The 18,879-nt window shown below is 57.7% G+C and overlaps 1 protein-coding gene across 8 annotated transcripts in view; it reads left to right on the top strand.

Moving 5' to 3' along the window:
- HDAC4 (histone deacetylase 4) overlaps window positions 1–18,879 on the top strand; it is a 292,464-nt gene that overhangs the window by 181,022 nt on the left and 92,563 nt on the right. For 7 of the 8 annotated variants that reach the window (XM_061412829.1, XM_061412826.1, XM_061412832.1 and 4 more), the window contains 2 exons: window positions 3,240–3,484; window positions 16,420–16,570. In XM_061412829.1, coding sequence (XP_061268813.1) covers window positions 3,240–3,484; window positions 16,420–16,570 — 396 coding nt within the window. The remainder of the gene's footprint in view (window positions 1–3,239; window positions 3,485–16,419; window positions 16,571–18,879) is intronic. The other variant, XM_061412833.1, reaches the window with a different exon arrangement.

The following is an 18,879-nucleotide window of genomic DNA, read 5'->3' as shown; positions in this document are numbered from 1 at the left end:
CCCACTCCAGGGTGCCTGCCTGAAGAATCCCACGGACAGAGGAGCCTGGCACCCCGCTCCAGCGTTCTGCCTGAAGAATCCCACAGACAGAGGAGCCTGGCACCCTGCTCCAGCGTTCCTGCCTGAAGAATCCCATGGACAGAGGAGCCTGGCAGGCCACAGCGCATGGGGCACCGCTGGATGCGACTGGGTGACTGACAGCAGCAGCGCGTCGCAGGGAGCGGGCAGCGCTCGGGCGTCTTCTGCGCAGCGTCTCGGGCTTGGCCTTGTTGCTGCATAACATCTCAGGTCACCTTCACATGTCGCCTAAGGGGTCAGCCCTGCCATCAAAGCAAGTGAGGTGATACTGCTCACAAAAGGCAGGCAATACGGTTATTTCATTAATTCTCTTGGTTTCTTGAGCTAAAATAACGCTCCCTGACTGGATAAGAAGAGTGTCAGAGACACTGCAAGCCAGTCCAGGCATATGAACATGGACCCAGATGTGCCCAGTGAAACGGTTGCAGGCTCAGTCTGTCGGTGATTCTGTGTGTGCGTGTGTGTGTGTGTGTGTGTGTGTGTGTGTGTGTGTTTGTAACCCAGGAAGACAAGGTCGGCTTCATCTTTACAAAGTAAAGGCCAGCTAACCTGAGGGGATCTGCCAAGTAACTCACGTGTTAATCCATGAAGGACTAGGCGGGTTAACCGGTTAATGAAGAAAACCTCTTCATCCTCTTCCAGGGAAGCAGAAAGAAGAGCCAGAAAGCCTGCCGTCATACACATCATGATGTTTTCCAGGCAGCATTCAGCGCGGTCATTAGTGAAAGCAGGAAGATGCACAGCCCTTCCCCACCCCCGGGAGAAGGGAAAGCTGAATTTCCTTTAAGACATCAAGTCACTTTCTCTTTCCTCTGAGTCCCTTTCCTGAGCCCTGCTCCCTGTCTGCCATAACGTTCTATTCCTTAAAATAGAGTCTGAAGCAAATGGAGGAAAATCTTGAGGTTTTATAAAACGGGTGTTGTTTACACAGTTTTTCCATCCTGCTATGTTTCATAATAAAAATGATCAAAGAAAGAAAATAAAGGAAGTCAGCAAGACCTCATCTCTACCAGCTGTGTGTGGTGGGGGTGGGATGGGGCACCGCTGTCGTCTGGGCCTGCTCATGGGAACAGTTACTTGTGTCCGTTTTTGTTAAATATCAAATAAAAAACCCTTCACACATCAAGCCTGACACCCAACTAGAAAAAAACAAATACATTTAAAACAGGGTTTGCACCTCACTGATTTTGGGAAAAATCAAAGAGCTGGTATTTACCCAGGGCTTGTTAGGACTTCAGAGAGAGGAGAATTAGATATTTTCTGGAAAATGATTGAATATTGAGGATTTTCCTCCATTCCCTGGGGCCAGGGCCCAGGCCTTCCTTGCATGCAACCTGCCCTGGGCTCTGGGGGCCTCAGGTGGAATCCAGGCTTAGTTCTGGCGGCGGGGAGAGGGAGGTGGTGACTGCAGGAGCCAGGCCCCTGCTGTCCCAGCCAGCGCCCCACACCCTACCCAGGTGAGCGAGCCTGAGGTGCGAGGCCGCGTGTCGGTCCAGGACACCAGGGCCCCGGGCGTGGGCTCGGGGGCTAGGACCCAGGACTGAGCTGGAGCCAGGCCTTCCCACCTCACTTCGCTCGTCAGCAGAACGGCCGGCAGGGACCTGCCTGCGTGGTGACTGCTGAAATGGGCTATCCCGAGGGGTGGTTCCACTCCTGGGTCATTTTCCTAGAATCCACCAGAACCTAGGTGGGGCCGGCCTGTGGTGTCTCTGACGGTCCACTTACCTCATCAAAAAGCAGTATTTTAGCTTAAGAAAATAAGCACAGAGAATTAACGAAATGGCCATACTGCCTGCCTTTTGTAAGCCCCTCATTTGCCCAGTGGCAGGGGCAGTCAGGGCTGGAGGGCACTTCCAGAGGCACGGGGTTAGATCCAATCTCACCCTGGGAGACCCTGGGACCAGGTCCAGGCCATCAGAAGGCCTGACTGCAGAGGGCCTGGGCAGAGGTGCTGCGACGAGGGCCCCTCCTGGGTGGCAATGACTCTGGAGGGGAGACTGGCCCGAGGGCCCTATCTGCTGAGCAGGGTCTCCCCCAGACCTCTGAGCCCCTGGAGGAGAGGCCCAGCCTCCGGCCCTCTGGCCTGTGACTGAGCAGGTTGTGAGCGGGCTTTCTGGTCGAGGCGGGGCCCCGGGGCCTCTGCTGGACTGTCTCCACTTCTGGGGGTCAGAGGGTGTCTCTGACAGAGCCCAGGATGCTCACCCTCAGGGATGCGCCCCAGAGCCTCTCTGGGAAGTCGGAGGCCCACAGCCAGTGGCCCGGCTTTTCTGATACAATCCCGCCCTGAGAGGAGCGCCCACGTGGGGATATTTTGTGAGACCCATAATTGGAGACCTGGTTTCTGCCTCCTCTTCGCTTTTAATTTGGCGTTGATCTACAAGCGTTTAGATCGATTCTGCTTCCGTTTCTAATCAGAGCCAACTCGTGGCTGTTCGTGGGCCACGCCGCCGTGCGATGAAGGCGGTTTGTTTCTTAGCAAAGCACAGAAGTGGTCCTCCTGCAGCATGAGCCGAGCAGGCGATCCGGGGGAGCCTTGCACTGGCTGTCTCCCAGAGGGCGCGCCCGTCACCACGGAAACGTGCTGTGCACCCAGCGCTCCTGTCTGGACCACTTTGAGGGCACACACTGTTCCGTGCGCCCTGCACACAACTCTTCTGTGGCTCCTTGCAAAGGAGAAAAGCACGCGGCTCGCCCCTCTGCCTTCGGGTGGCCAGGGCTCATCAGAGCCTTTTTCCTGCTTGCTCTCTGTGTCGACTTTCAAACACGGCGTCAGAAAAGGCCACCAGGCCTGCACCCAGTCCCTTGAGCGAGCAGGGCCCCTTGGTGCGGGGTGGGGCAGAGGCAGGAGAGCCCGTTTGAGTGTGCATCCCAGTCCGACCTCCTGCTGCCTTCTGCCTGAGGGGTGGGCCTCTCGGAGGAAGAGGGCGGAAGGCCCCTGAGTCCTGCCTTTTGAGCCTGTTGAGCAGGAAGGGGGAGGAGGCATCTGAAGCGAGCAGTGGCTCTCACTGCGTGGGCGTCCCCACTGGTGGCGTGGGTGTCCCCAGTGGCAGCGTGGGCGTCCCTGTGGTGGCGGCATGGGCTCCCGGGGAGGGCAGGCGGGGCCGGGCCAGGACGGCGGGCCACCCGGTCACCAGCGCCTCTGTGCTGTGCTCTCTCCACAGTGGACGTGGCCTCGGCCCTGCCTCTGCCAGTGGCCCCCCCGGGGGTGCCCATGGACCTGCGCCTGGACCACCAGTTTCCGCTGCCCGTGGCGGAGCCGGGCCTCCGCGAGCAGCAGCTGCAGCAGGAGCTCCTGGCGCTCAAGCAGAAGCAGCAGCTGCAGAGACAGATCCTCATCGCTGAGTTCCAGAGGCAGCACGAGCAGCTGTCGCGGCAGCACGAGGCCCAGCTGCATGAGCACATCAAGGTCAGTCCCGGCCTCGGGCCCAGGGCCAGCCCGCCATGCGCACCCAGATCCCGCCGCCAGGGCCAGCCCGCCATGCGCACCCAGATCCCACTGCCAGGGCCAGCCCGCCACGTGCACCCAGATCCCACCGCCCAGGACCTGCCCGATGGCCCCCGTGCCGGCCCGCTCTGTGCACCCCACGACCCCACCGCCCAGGACTGTCCCCGAGCCCCCGGGCCGGCCCACTGTGCGTGCCTGCGACCCTGCTGCCCAGTAGCAAAGCCTGAACCCCGAGCCCCTGGACTGGCCCCCCGTGTGTACCCACGATTCCACAGCCCAGGACAAACCCCGAGCCCACGGGCCAGCCCACTGTGTGTGCCTCAATCCCGCTGCCCAGGACCACCGCCCCAGCCCCCAGGCCAGCCCAACCCGTGTGGCCCTCTATCCCGCCGCCCCCGAGCCCCCAGCCCCCGGGCTGGCCCGCCCCGCCTGGCCCTCTATCTTGCGCCCAGGACCACCCCAGTGACCTGCTGCCGGGCTGAGGTTGATGCCTGGGGATGTCCCTCACCGGGCCGTTTATACCTGCGTGGCAGGACGTGGAAGCTGGTTGAAGGGATCCTGGCTGATGTGGCCAAGAGTGGAAACAGCATTTAAAGTCACCCTGTAGAAGCTTAAAGCTGGGGAGCATTCTTATCACTGGACTTCATCTACAAACATATGTTCCTAAGTAGCGACATTACTGGCAAGAAGAAACGACAAAATATTAGCAGTGGTCACCTCTGGGTGAGGTGTTTAGGAATTGTCTTTATTTTCTTCTTGGGACTTGTCCATCTTCTCTCCATTTTTCCCACTAATTTTTTATAATTGGGGGGGAGCTAATATTTACTTTGATTTAGAAGGGATAAGGAAAAAACAAACAATTTTTTCTTTTTGGTATTTACTGCCTGGTGCGTGCTAAGTCGCCTCAGTCATGTTCTTTGCAACCCTATAGACTGTAGCCCCCCAGGCTCCTCTGTCCGTGGGATTCTCCAGGCAAGAATGCTGGAGTGGGTTGCCACGCCCTCCTCCAGGGGATCTTCCTGACCCAGGAACTGAACCCTCATCTTTTGTGTCTCCTGCCTTGGCAGGCAGGTTCTTTACCAGTAGGCCACCTGGGAAGCCCCATTCACTGTCTCACGTATTTACTCTGATCCCAGGTTTTAAAACCAAACGTTCTAGGAAGAAATGTGCACCAGCGAGGCACGGAGAGGTCCCGTCACTTGGTTGGGGGACCACTTACAACGTCTGTGATCACGTGTGTCACCGCACTTAGAACCTTGCTGTTCAGTGGAAATGTGCACACGTTAAAATTCATAGGTAGTTTTACATTTCCTGTAGCCACCTTAAAACACCCAAAGAAACCAGGCTGTGTGAGTGATTTATTGTTATGTAACAAATTACCCAAAAGATTTTTAGCCACTTGAAATAATGAACGTGTGTTATCGGACAGCTCAGCTCCCGCGGACCGGGAATCTGGGGGCAGCTCGCAGATGGCGGGGCCACGGGGCCTCTTGTGAGGTGTGGTCGGGCGTGGTCAGGGTAGCGGTCTCATCTGAGCACGGGGCCAGGCCTGCAGGCCCCCCTTCCTGGCTCACTCACCCCTTGGTTTGGGGCAGGAGGCCTCAAGTCCTCCTCACCAGGGCTTCCAGGATCCAGGTGACCAAGAAGGAGGTCGCGGTGTCTTCTGGCAAAATCTTGAAGGTGACCCCCACCCCTGCTACGTGGCTCTGCTGTCATAGGCTTCAACCCTCCCGGCAGGGGCCCAGCCAAGGGGTGGACACCAGGAGGCAGGAGTCTTTGGGGGGCCACTGGGGACCTGGCTGCTAAAGGTAAAAGTAATTTCAGGGTATTTCATTTAACCTCGTATTTCTAAAGTGTCCTTCAACCTGTGATCCACATAAGTGGTTGTATCCATGCTGAGTCTGGGTGCACACCGTGGACCAGACACGTAGAGCCCATTGCCCTGTGGACCAGCTGCACCGGGCCCACCCGTGGTCAGTGGCTGCGGGACTGGGCGGCAGCGACGTGGGAGTTAAGATCCCACGTGGTACGCGGTGCTCCTGAGACGCCCTTCCCTCGGAGACCAGCGCTGCCCGCAGCCGGACGTCACTCGGCCCGGCCTTAGCTTCCTCAGGCACCACCAGCCTGTGCCCCTGGCTTGTGCCCGCTACTGGCGGGCAGAGGGCCTGTGCGCCACCTGTTTGTGCCCTGGCTGCTTGGCGCCTCGCCTGAGGTCCAGGGGCTCAGCAGGGTTGTCGCTGCCACTGCTCCTGTCCACCCCAGCTCCAAGGAGCTGCTGAGGCCAGCGTCCGACAAGCCCAGCAGAGAGCAGCACCCTCCAGAGCTGCTGGAGGCCCAGGCTTCACGGCTTTGCCAGAGAGGTCTGAGCCAGCGAGCGCTCCCGCCTAATCTCGAGATGGCGCTGGTCTCCGTGGAGACAGCCCCCCAGCCATGGTGGTCCTCTGCGTTTTAATCAACACCCTTGGGTTTGGGATGGATCGGGCGAGGGTCCTTAGAGCCATCGCCATGCCCTTTGCCCCCTGACGCCAAGCACCTGTTCTCCTGCGGCTGGGAGGAGACGGAGCCCCCCAGGGGTGCTCTGTGGGGTGCGGCCTGGACCTGCCCTGCCAGCGTGGGAGCCGAGGCCCCATAACGTGCAGGGGGGATGGGTGGGAGGGGCGAAGGAGGGGGTGGGGCTTCCCGCTGAGGCCCCGCCCCAAGCGGGTCTTTGGCCCTGAGCCGCACTGGGTTTGCAGTACTGGGAGGAAGCTCTGGGCCGCTGCGGGATTAGGTCCTCACAGAATCCGTCTAGTTAACTGCCTTTCGGTACCAGCGAGCGCCCCCCGCAGGCTGCCTGATCCGTCTTGTCCTTGGAAGCCGCAGCCTCCTTTTCTGTGACTCCCGAAAGCAATCTAAAGAGCCCGCCCCGCCCACTCGCACTGCTGGCCCTGTGATGCGGTTTCCTCTCCTCCTCACCAGCAGGCTTCTTGAACTTTCGCCATCAGACTCCTGCATCTTGATGTCATCTCAGAAGCCTGAAAGGTCAGGGCAGCCCGTCTCTTCCAAGTCCTTTACCCGGCCTCCCAGTGACCTGGGGACCCCCATCTTTAGAGGCAGGGCCCCTCCACCAAGGGTCCCCCAGCCCCCCAGGCCTTCAGGCCAGAAGCCCGCAGAGAGGATGGGAGCCCCAGAAACGCACTTCAGAAACCTTCTCAAGGTGACGCGTTCTCTGCGCTTTAATTGTTTGTTTCTCCATTTACAGCAGAGATCATTCCTCTGAAGCCATTTAAAACTATGTAACCGTCATCCCATCAGCCGGCCTCTGTTTTGACGATTTCCGCTCTCTTCACAAGCCATCATCTCGTTGGTGACATTTGGCAGTGGTGTTTGTCAGACAGATTTCTTGAGCACACAATCTAATTAGTGTCATTAAACCATCAGTGAATTTGAATAGGATTTTATAATTTAAAAGGAAACAGTGTTTTAAAAAGGGCTTCCCTGGTGGCTCAGATGGTAAAGAATCTGCCTGCAATGCGGGAGACCCGAGTTTGATCCCTGAGTCAGAAAAATCCACTGCAGAAGGAAATGGCAACCCACTCCAGTATTCTTGCCTGGACAATCCCATGGACGGAGGAGCCTGGTGGGCTACAGTCCCTGGGGTCGCAAGGAGTCGGACACAACTGAGTGACTAACGTAAAGTGTTTAAAAGGTAACCGCAGTTGCTAACCTTGGGTCAGGATGCTCTCTCTCACTGGGGTCCCGACACTCAGCGTCGCACTGCTTCTGGACGCTTGCTGTTGTGGCCGCTTAGGAGCCTGGCCCCGTCCTGCCCTACAGTTAGTTCTTTCTCCCCGGAAGGGGGTCCTGGAACGCGGTCACTGGGGCCCAGGGTCGAGGGAGTCGTGAGTGTGGTATTGGCGGGTGCTTATGCCCAGAAGGTCTTTTATCAGCTGGGACTGCTGAGCGGATCACCCGGCAGATGCGGCGTTCCCTGGGTTTGCCACTTTGATGTGTCATTTTAAATTTTCTAAACCTATTATCGAGGGAATCCCTCTATCTCATGTTTCCAGTTGAAACGCAGCGCGGTGAGAACAAGCAGAAGCGGCCCTCCCTGCTCTGCCGCCTGACCCCTGAGAGCCCACCTCGACTCCGTCCGCAGCTCGGCCAGCGCGGACCCGGGACTCCCCCTCTGGGGCTCTCGTCGGCAGTCTCAGCAGCCTTTGCTCCACTTGCTGATAGACCTTCTAGCCAACGGTTGCCTTCTGTCAGTCTCTAGTTGTTACTTGTGGATTTTTCGATGACTGTGGCTCCAGCATAGAGAGGAGACAGGCGTCTTCAGAGAGTGCTTCCAGGAGGGTAATAGGTGCTTCTGTCCTGCCGGCCCCAGGACCCCATGGGATCACTGGCTGTGGATGGACAGGAGCCTGGGGATGCCGTCAGGGGCTGGTAGAGCCCGCACACGCCTGGCGTGGGTAACACCACAGAGCCAAGGCTGAACCCCATGACCCCAGTGCTGCTGCCTCCCTGTCTACACTGCAGGCTCCCCTCCCCATCTACACTGCAGTGCCCCCTCCATCTACACTTCAACCTCCCCTCCCCGTCTACACTGCCGCCTCCCCTCCCACCTACACTGCCGCCTCCCCTCCCGTCTACACTGCCGCCTCCCCTCCCGTCTACACTGCAGCCTCCCCTCCCGTCTACACTGCCGCCTCCCCTCCCGTCTACACTGCAGCCTCCCCTCCCGTCTACACTGCCGCCTCCCCTCCCGTCTACACTGCAGCCTCCCCTCCCGTCTACACTGCCGCCTCCCCTCCCCGTCTACACTGCTGCCTCCCCTCCCGTCTACACTGCAGCCTCTCCTCCCATCTACATTGCCGCCTCCCCTCCCCATTTACACTACAGCCTCCCCTCCCTGTCTACACTGCCGCCTCCCTGTCTACACTGCAGCCTCCCTCCCCATCTACACTTCAGGCTCCCCTCCCCATCTACACTACAGTCTCCCCTCCCCGTCTACACTGCAGCCTCCCCATCTACACTGCAACCTCCCTCCCCGTCTACACTGCAGGCTCCCCTCCCATCTACACTGCAGCCTCCCCTCCCCATCTACACTGAGCCTCCCCTCCCTGCCTACACTTCAGGGTGGAGACCCGTCCTGACGCGTCGGTCTGACAGGCGCAATCCTGGGAGATGGGGCTGGTCTTCCACAGTTCCTACTTGTAGCCCAGACTGCCAGCACCATCCGTTAGGCAGATTTCCTCGGAATAAACCCCTTCCTGTGAAAGATACGCTACGGTGTGTGTGTTACACGTCTTGGTGGTCTCATCGGGTCTCCGTCCAGAAGTGTGCCTGCTCTCTGCGAGTTTGTGTCCAGCTTGGCTCTTCTCTCCCCAGGTCTCAGGCTATCTAACAAGTGAAAAATAAAAGTGCTTTCCACTCTTTATTTGCACGTCCTTTTTCACTAGTGAGGCTGAGCGTGTGTGTGTGTGAAACCTGCTGTGGTTGGTGCTGTTTCTCTGGACAGGAGAGCTTTAGGAGCTGTTTAGCGAGCACGTGACGCTTTTCCTTGCAGGGAAGTGGATAGAATTGAAAGGAGCCTGCTTTTCCGGCCTGGGAGCCAGGCCGGTCTTTACTGTCTTTATTACCTGCCCCGGGTGGCTGAGCGACGCTGCCTGGACCCCAGCTTCTGGGTCGTCTGAGACAACTTGTAATGAGCCCAGAGGACACGCTTCGGCGGCCGTAGCCCCAGTGCCCGGGAAGGCGCGTGGCTGCCGCGAGCGCCGCGTCATTCCTGAACCCGTCGGCACCCCGTGAACGCACTTACGGTCGGGGCTGGCTCATAAGTCCACACTCCGCGTTTCTAGGAAGTCACCGACAGGCTGGCGGAGGGCCACGCTTGACCTGCCGCCCGTGGGGCGTGGATGGCCGCTCCACGCTGTGCTGTGCCCTGTGCCGCCCCTGGCATGTAGGAGGGAAGGAGCGCTGAGCGTGTTTCCAGAGGTGGCAGCCGTAGTTTGTTCTGCAGAGAAAACCGTCTCGTGTGGCCTTGCACCGCGGTTTCTCTCTCATCTCTCTCTCTCCTCACTGGCTCTCGCTGATGGCCTTGCACCGCGGTTTCTCTCTCATCTCTCTCTCTCCTCACTGGCTCTCGCTGATGGCCTTTGCACCGCGGTTTCTCTCTCATCTCTCTCTCTCCTCACTGGCTCTCGCTGATGGCCTTGCACCGCGGTTTCTCTCTCATCTCTCTCTCTCCTCACTGGCTCTCGCTGATTGGTTTCTCTCTCATCTCTCTCTCTCTCCTCACTGGCTCTCGCTGATGGCCTTGCACCGCGGTTTCTCTCTCATCTCTCTCTCTCCTCACTGGCTCTCGCGTGGCCTTGCACCGCGGTTTCTCTCTTATCTCTCTCTCTCCTCACTGGCTCTCGCTGATGGCCTTGCACCACGGTTTCTCTCATCTCTCTCTCTCTCCTCACTGGCTCTCGCTGATGGCCTTGCACCGCGGTTTCTCTCTCATCTCTCTCTCTCTCCTCACTGGCTCTCGCTGATGGCCTTGCACCGCGGTTTCTCTCTCATCTCTCTCTCTCCTCACTGGCTCTCGTGTGGCCTTGCACCGCGGTTTCTCTCTCATCTCTCTCTCTCCTCACTGGCTCTCGCTGATGGCCTTGCACCGTGGTTTCTCTCTCATCTCTCTCTCTCCTCACTGGCTCTCGCGTGGCCTTGCACCGCGGTTTCTCTCTCGTCTCTCTCTCTCCTCACTGGCTCTCGCTGATGGCCTTGCACCGCGGTTTCTCTCTCATCTCTCTCTCCTCACTGGCTCTCGCTGATGGCCTTGCACCGCGGTTTCTCTCTCATCTCTCTCTCCTCACTGGCTCTCGCTGATGGCCTTGCACCGCGGTTTCTCTCTCATCTCTCTCTCTCCTCACTGGCTCTCGCTGATGGCCTTGCACCGCGGTTTCTCTCTCATCTCTCTCTCTCCTCACTGGCTCTCGCTGATGGCCTTGCACCGCGGTTTCTCTCGTCTCTCTCTCTCCTCACTGGCTCTCGCTGATGGCCTTGCACCGCGGTTTCTCTCTCGTCTCTCTCTCCTCACTGGCTCTCGTGTGACCTTGCACCGCGGTTTCTCTCTCGTCTCTCTCTCTCCTCACTGGCTCTCGCGTGGCCTTGCACCGCGGTTTCTCTCTCGTCTCTCTCTCTCCTCACTGGCTCTCGCTGATGCATGTGCTGCCTTTGGTCCAGCCCGGGACCCTCATGGGCGCACGTAGACCCACTGTGTGCGGGGTGGCAGGGAGAGGCCAGAGGACATGGCCTGGATCTTTGTCAGCTCCAAGCCGCCCCGGGAAGTGTGTCCAGGTGGCGGTGAGCCCCGTGGAGAGGAGGGGTCGGGGTGCCCTGCAGGGGGAGGGGACCCTCTGCTGGTCTTCAGGGCGCCCACCTGAGAGGAAGCGGCGTGCAACAGGAGTGGAGCTGGCGTGGTGGGGGTGGCGGGCTCCCCCTGGATCGCTGTCACCCCCCCGCCTCCCCCCACCGCTGGCAGTGGTGCCCTGTCCGTGGCGTCTGGGGCACCGAGCGTCTGTTATGCAGGCCCTCCTCTCTCTGACCCGCCTGCGGATGGCAGACCCTTTGTGGCATTTGAGTGTCCAGTCTGGGGGGAACCTGAGTGACACGTCCACCGGACCTTTTGATTACTGCTGTTGTGCTTCATGAGGCTGGAGGGAAGGGTGATTTTGAACTTAACTGAAATGAGGGTGCCTCTTTGATTTGAGCCAGTAAATCCACATGGTTCTATTTCAGAGGACCCCACAGGCAAGAATATTTAAGTCTTGAGTGGGCCCTGACCACCATGGCCAAGTAGCCCGTGAGCCTGGAGATGAGCAGCCTAGAGGAGGCCTCCTCCATCAAACTGGCGCTCTGGCCCCTGGGGGTCAGTGGTCTGCCCTGGACTTCTCCCCAGAAGCGGGCCACCTGAGCGTCAGAAGCTCCTTGACCATCTTGGAGAAGCTCCGTGACCGCCGCCTGTCAGGCTCGATGCACAGGGCTTCTGGGTCCGGCCCCAGGGGGGCGTGGGCTTCACCGTGGCAGCCCCATGCCCCCAGGTTGACCCCTGCTCTGCCCCAGCCACGCCAGGCTGTGATAGCACCTCGTGTTCTGTGCTGAGGGGCCACCTGAAATCCGTGTGTTTATTTTCACAGTGACACAGGAAGTGGGTGGCAAGAGCAGCCACCGCGTCGGCCGGAGGTGGGGGCAAGAGGCCTCGGCCAGCTCCCCGCCTGCACCCTGGGTGCACCCGCTGCGTGTTGAGGTAGAGCCTCCCCAGGAGACAGTCCCACGAGTGGCTTAGAGGAGCCGGGAGGGCCCCGTGCCGGCCCACTTGCTCAGCTCGGGTGTGGCCTGGGCCCCTGGTGGTCCTAGCCCCAGGGGGACGGCTCAGCCCCCACGGAGCCTGGCCTGGCTCTCCGGTCCTGGCCCTGCCGACCCAGGCTGTCCTGTGTGCCGTGTGGGCCTCCCCAGCCTGAGCCATCAGCAGAGGAGGAACGACAGGAGCAGGCGGTGCCCACCACCTGCGACCAGGAGCCCTGCTGAGACGGGCCAGGGGAGCCTCCAGCGGCCCTTGGCCTGGAGCAGATGGGCAGCTGCCAGCGGCCTCCGCTTTCCCCTGGGCCCGGGCCAGGCGCAGAGACCACGGCTCACCGTGCGTCCCTCCTGCGTGGGCACGAGAGCTTGCGGGCAGAAGACATGCTGGACCCCTGTGTTCAGTCGCCCAGTCGTGTTTGACTCTGCAACTCCACAGACTACAGCAGGCCAGGCCTCCCTGTCCCTCACCATCTCCCAGACTTTGCCCAAGTTCGTGTCTATCAAGTCGGGGATGCCATCCAGCCATCTCACCCTCTGCCGCCCCCTTCTCCTTCGCACCATGATGCCGGGGAGGCCAGAGGCCTGGTTTCTCAACGTTCCTTTCATTAAACTGCGCAACAGGCGTTTTCTGCGAGTTCTGTCGTCCTGTGAATTTTAATCACCGGGATCTAGGGTGGTTGTTTCCAGTCTCTTTGTAATGATAATTGAAAGATCTCACTTTCCTTTTCTGGGTTCTGCCTGAAACGTAAATATTGTGAGACCAGATTCAGCAGATTTCTGCCTGTGCCTCGTTTACGCATTAAATGAACACTGAGCAGTTGAGGGGAGCCCGGCTGTGTGTGGGCAGTGTGCGGGGATCGGTAATACCAAGAGCTCCAGGTTCTTCATCCCAAGATCTGTTGTTCCGGGCACCATCTTGGCTTCCTGACACCAGACAGCCCTTTGAGGTGTCCATTCCCGAAGGCTGACGATGCTGGTGGAATCCCAGAGTGGCTGGCAGTGGCCTGGTGATGCCCATGAGGGCCTGTACCCCCGGACATCGGGTACAGTGCCATCGGGCCCCAAGGCAGGATCGTCTGAATCCAGGCAGATCAAGACATTTCCTCTGGTAGAAGAACCTCCCTGGGTGAGCAGCCCTCCTTCCTGGAAGGAAACTATGACAAGGGACGTGGCTCATTTCCACTTCATTTAGTCTTTTGTCCCCGTGGTGTCATTCTGTGTTCCTTTTAGAAGAGAAGAGAACACCCCTTTTTAAATCATTTGCAAAGTTCTCGAGCTAGTCTTACAGACACGCACAGTAACGCCAGCTGGAAGCGCTGAAGGTCAGACCCAGCTGTGCTGACTGCCGGCGACAGTCATTGCAGAGCCGGGGAGCCAGGGTGGAGAGCTACTCTTGAAATCCGGTAACCCAGAGCGGCCTCTGCCGCCCTCGTCCTGCCCCAGCTCCTGTCAGCCGCTTGTTGGGAAGGCGGTTGTTTTTGTTTCTGCTATAGAGAGAGGTCGGCCGTGATGCTCAGCGTGTATGGAGCACACGGGTGGGCGCTGAGCTGGGCGTCTCCTCCTGCCTGTCGCCGCACAGCCTGCCGCATGATGTGGCCTGGGAGCCCCGGGCCCTGGCGGGGGCAGGTGCGCTGCTGCCCGGGGGCCGTCTGCACTCGCTCCTCTGCTGCCCGGGGGCCGTCTGCACTTGCTCCTCTGTGTGAGCCCCGTCCCGGCACCCTCTGTCCAGCGGCCGCCTCCCTCTCCCTCCCTCCCTCCCGCGCTGAGTTTGGGCTTCCTCACACCCACCCCTCTGCATTCTTTCTCCCGTGGTCCCGGCTGGAAAGGAGCCCCCTCCCCTCCGGAGAAGGCGGGAGGCGGCAGGGCTTGTGGACACGGGCCCTGGGTGCCCTGCTGTGTGTGCGGGCACCGCTGTGACCACAGGGGCGTGTCTGTGTGTGTGTGTGTGTGTGTGTGTGTGTGTGTGTGTGCGTGCCACAGCTGTGATCTGCCTGCCCAGGATCCATCCAGTCGGGGCTCAGCCATCCCTCCTGTTCCACAGTGGGCTGGCGAGCAGGTGTCCGCAGGGCCCCCAGGAGTGGCCACGGGGGCGTCCGCCCTGCGGCGTCTCATGCACGTGGTGGCTGGTGTGGGGGGAAGCGTGCTTGTCCACGGAGAGTCCCAGGGCCTCGCAGGAGACGGATGGCAGCCCCCCCACCCCCTTGGGACAGGGACAGGGACAGGGCGAGACCCGCCCCAGCCGAAGGAGAGGGGTCGGGAGTGAGTCACGGCCGGGACACAAGCGCCCCCCGGGAAGGTGCTGTGGGCAGAGACCTGCCCTGGGCAGGTGGCCAGGATGGCAGGGGAGGCCCCACGTGGCTGGTGGGAAGCTGAGGCCGTGCAGGGGTGGCCAAGCCCTGGAGCGGGGAGGTGGGGGGGCGGGGCAGGACAGACAGCTGGGAGCAAGCGAGTCAGAGGGGCCGTCCAGCGGGAGCAGGCAGCTCTGGCTGTGAGCGGAGGACGTGGCTGGTTGATGTTCCAGAAAAACCTGTCAGGTGTCTGGGCTTGATCGTGTCTCTCCCACACCCCCGTCAGCGCTGGCCCGCTTGTCTGTTCTTGCCTTTTCCAACACGCTAAGTGAAAATGGGATTCGATGGCTAGTGAGGTTGAACATTGTTTCCTATTTATTTTTAACCACTCTTTTTGGTGACTGGTTTGATCTCTTTGCTGTCCAACGAACTCTGAAGAGTCGTCCCCAAACCACAGTTCAAAAGCATCAAACCAGTCCATCGTGAAGGAAATCAGTCCTGAATGCTCACTGGAAGGACTGATGCTGAAGCTGAAGCTCTAGTACTTTGGCCACCTGATGCAAAGAACTGACTCGTTGGAAAAGACTCTGATGCTGGGAAAGATTGAGGGCAGGAGAAGGGGCCGACAGAGGATAAGATGGCTGGATGGTATCATTGACTCAATCTACAAGTTTGAGCAAGCTCTGGAAGATAGTGAAGGACAGAGAAGCCTGGCGTGCTGCAGTCCATGGGGTCACAAAGAGTCGGACATGACTGAGCAATAAACTCTTTTTGGTGAATCTCATGGCCTTTTTTTGCTCACCTTTTTAGTGGGCTGCTTGTCATATTCTTATTAACGTGAAACAGCCATCTGCATGTAAAAGTTGGTCTGTACACCGTAAGTATGGCAAAGAGCTTTCCTCATTCAGCTTTTGCGTTTCAATTTTGCTGACAGTATATGTTGTGAAGGTAGCTTCTTACATTGTCAGTTGTGTCGTTTTTGGCAACGTGATCACACACACATCCTGAGTGTGTGTCCGTGGACAGTCGTGAGTGTCTGTGTAAAGGCTGCCTCCAACACATGGTGCACACCCTGGGCGGCTCCCCCGGCTCGTCCACGGCCTCACCCAAGAAGCAGCCTTCTCTGACTTTTGTCTCTGTGTCTTGGGATTTCCTGTTCCAGAACTTTGTGTGAACAGAGTCTGCAGGTGGACTCTTTTCTGTCCTGTTTCCACAGCTGACGCCAGACCTGCTCATTTTGCTTGTTTTATGGCCCATCCTTGTTTTTGCCAGTATGTCCAGTTGATTCTTTCGCATTGCCGGGTGGGATTCTCACATAAGAACGCGAACTCCTGTCCCTGAGCTCACGTCTGGAGGACGTCGGGGGTATGTCAGGCAGGGCTGCTGTGAGCACAGCGGCCACGCGCGGTCCTGCACAGGGTTTTGCCCAGATGTGTTCCCACGTCTCTTGGGTTAGTCCTGGGTGTGGGATTGCTGGGTCTCGGATGGGTGTGTGTTTAACTTTGAAAGAAGGTGCCAGGCAGTTTTGCAAAGTGACCACACTCTTTCATGCTCTTTTGTGTCACTCTCAAAAAGGCATTCCAGTCACTCAGTCGTGTCTGGCCCCGCAACCCTATGGACTACAGCACACCAGGCTTCCCTGTCCCTCACTATCTCCTGGAGTTTGCGCAAACTCATGTCCACTGAGTCGGTGATGCTATCTAACCATCGCATCCTCTGTTCATCCCCTTCTTCTCCTGCCTTCAATCTTTCCCAGCATCAGAGTCTTTTCCAACGAGTCAGTTCTTCACATAAGGCAGCCAAAGTACTGGAGCTTCAGCTTCAGCATCAGTCCTTCCAATGAATATTCAAGACTGATCTCCTTTAGGATGGACTGGTTTGATTTCCTTGCAGCCCAAGAGACTCTCAAGAGTCTTCTCCAGCACCACAGTTCAAACGCATCAATTCTTTGGTGCTCAGCCTTCCTTATGGTCCAACTCTCACATCCATACATGACTCCTGACTTCCTAGACTGCATAAAGCGTCATGTGTATTTTCTTCCAGGAGGTTAGTCGTTTCTATTTTCATTTACAGCCTTCAGCATGAAATGAGTAGGAGACATCCTCGAGCAGCCCTGCTTCCTCCTTGGCGATGCGGGCCCTGCAGCGGGGAGCGAGGCCTGGGGTCCACACGGGCAGAGAGGGGACCCTGGCCCCCCGCCACTCTTCTCGTGCGTGTCTGTCTCAGTGTTCCTTTTGGGCGAGGTTCTGACCGTCTGTGTCTGCTGCTTCCCGCCCACAGCAACAGCAGGAGCTGCTGGCCATGAAGCACCAGCAGGAGCTGCTCGAGCACCAGCGGAAGCTGGAGCGGCACCGGCAGGAGCAGGAGCTGGAGAAGCAGCACCGGGAGCAGAAGCTGCAGCAGCTGAAGAACAAGGAGAAGGGCAAAGAGAGTGAGTGCACGCCGGGCGGGGGGTGGGGGGTGGACGGGCACCCTCCACCCTCCCCTCACCCGTGATCACCTGGGACCCAGGCCCCGGAGCCAAGCTGCATCAGGAGCCACCTTGCCCATGTGTTTCTGGGCACCCCAGCTTCAAGGCTGGGCCCCAGCTTTGTCTTCACGCAGGAACTGCAGAGGGCATCTGGCCCCACTTTTGGTTTGGCTTAAGCATTTACAGGAAAGTTTGCAGACTCTTGGCGGACTTAGAAATGACTAAGACCCGTAAAGCATCACAGTGAGCTTCGCCTATGAGTTCAGCCTCAACTTTTTCAAAGTTGCTTTGTCTGAGAGCATTTGTGAGCAGCAGACGGTAGGATGGCCTGTCACTGAGAGGAGGCGCGATGATTCCTGGGTTGCACATTTTTGCCCTTTGACCCCAGTGTTCGCTTTCCATCCTAGCTGTGCTTAAGTGAAGACCAGCGGAGTCCGTTATCTTGCAAGAGGCACCCAACTTGATCTTAGACAGGAGACTCTTCCGTGTGCTGTCTCTGGAAATTAGGTAGACTTTCCCAGGCTCTGGTCCTTTCCGCCAAGACCTCAGAGCTCAGGTGCACGCGTGGGTGCCCTGTTAATCCTGAAGGTATGTCAGGCTGTGCACTTCTACCCGTGTCAGGACTCGACGTCCTGACCAGATGGTGGTTTACTCTTCTCATGCTCATGAGTAAAACAAGAAGTCTTTGCACACTTTACCAGTACATACTAACCTCCAAAAACCTCGAAACTCCTTTATCCTCAGCTGCTGAAAGTGGTTGGGTTCCCCCGTGGCTCAGCGGGTACAGAGTCCACCTGCAATGCAAGAGCCACAGGAGACGCAGTTTGATTCCTGGGTGGGGAAAATCCCCTGGAGGAGGTCATGGCAACCCACTCCAGTATGGACAAAGGAGCCCGACGGGCTGTAGTCCAAAGGGCTGCAGAGTCAGACGTGACTCAGCAGCTGTGCACACGGGCACACTCCGAAAGTGGTTAGCCATCCATGCAAGTCGTTTTAACAAGCTTTTAAAGTTTATATACAGTTTTATATACACACGAGATACAGCTAAGATGTCTTAAAGATCCTTGTAAAGTCTGTTATTTGAAATTGTCTAAAAAGTCTTTTTACTGGTGTGTGTTGTACATAAAGAATAGTGCACAGACTTCCGTGTGCAGGGATTACCCACGAGCACACACCACTGTGCAGCCACCCCCAGCACAGCACCTGCGGCCAGTTCAGGAGAAGCCGCCACGCCCCTCGGCCCTGCAACCCCGACACACAACACCGCTTTTCAAACTGATGTCAGTGGACTCGCTAGCGTGGAGGCTTCTGTATTTCCTCCTTTCGCCCCACACTGTGCGCGTGGTGTCTGCTATGTCCTTGTGTAGCAGGAGGGCTTCACTTCCTGCTGAGGTCCCTGCAGCTGTGCCATCCACTCGAGAGTTGGTGACTGTTTGGGCTGTTCCTGGGCTCTTACAAACGCTGCTGCTCCACACACCCTTGGCCACGTCTTGTGGAGCAGGTCAGCTTCCATAGGTGAGGCCAGTCTCCAGAGTGTCTGGACCACTTGGTCACCCCCATCAGTGACATCATAGAAGTCCTATAGCCCTGCATCCCTGCCGTGACTTTAAATCTCAGCTCTGAGCAGCAGCCCCTTGGCTTCACTGCTTCCTCTGATCATAGCGGGACTCAGCGTCTTCTCCTGGGCTCCTGCCCACGGGGATGTCCTGTCCGGCTGAGTCCTTGTTCCAGTCTCTTGCCCGTTCTCTGGTCAGTCGTGGGTGTCGCGAGGGTCTTCCTTCACCTGCGCTGTCCCTCTCCTGGTGGTGCCTTTGAAACCACAGAAGTCTCGGCTCTAATGCAGCCTAACTTACACTGGTCTTTTCTAAATTAAAACGTAATCTAATCTGTATTATTATGCCTATATTATTTTGTACATTTTTATAATTTCTTTCAAAAAGCATATTGTTTTTCCTAAACAGATATAACTAATGTAGTCTCTTCACATTCACTTTATGTCTCTGTTTATTTGCACATTCTTAGTCATTGTTTTTATACACAAAACTAACAGCTTTTCCAGTCAGTTATTACAGCATTCACTCTTGAAATAATAAATGTATTTTAAGCATATTTGCACTTTCACTGTCCAATAGAATTTTAGTGTAAAAGCAGGTCAGAGTTTGTTTCCCACATGAAGTCTAGCTTGTGTGCCAGTATTTGAAAGGAATCGGTAAATCCAAGTGGGACAGCTCATTACAGCACAGCGATTAGGCGAGATGACGACGAGCCCA

This window comes from Bos javanicus, chromosome 3, assembly GCF_032452875.1.
Source record: "Bos javanicus breed banteng chromosome 3, ARS-OSU_banteng_1.0, whole genome shotgun sequence".
Taxonomy (NCBI): domain Eukaryota; kingdom Metazoa; phylum Chordata; class Mammalia; order Artiodactyla; family Bovidae; genus Bos; species Bos javanicus.
The sequence above is the reverse complement of the archived record's forward strand: the minus strand, read 5'-3'. Positions and strand labels throughout refer to the sequence as shown.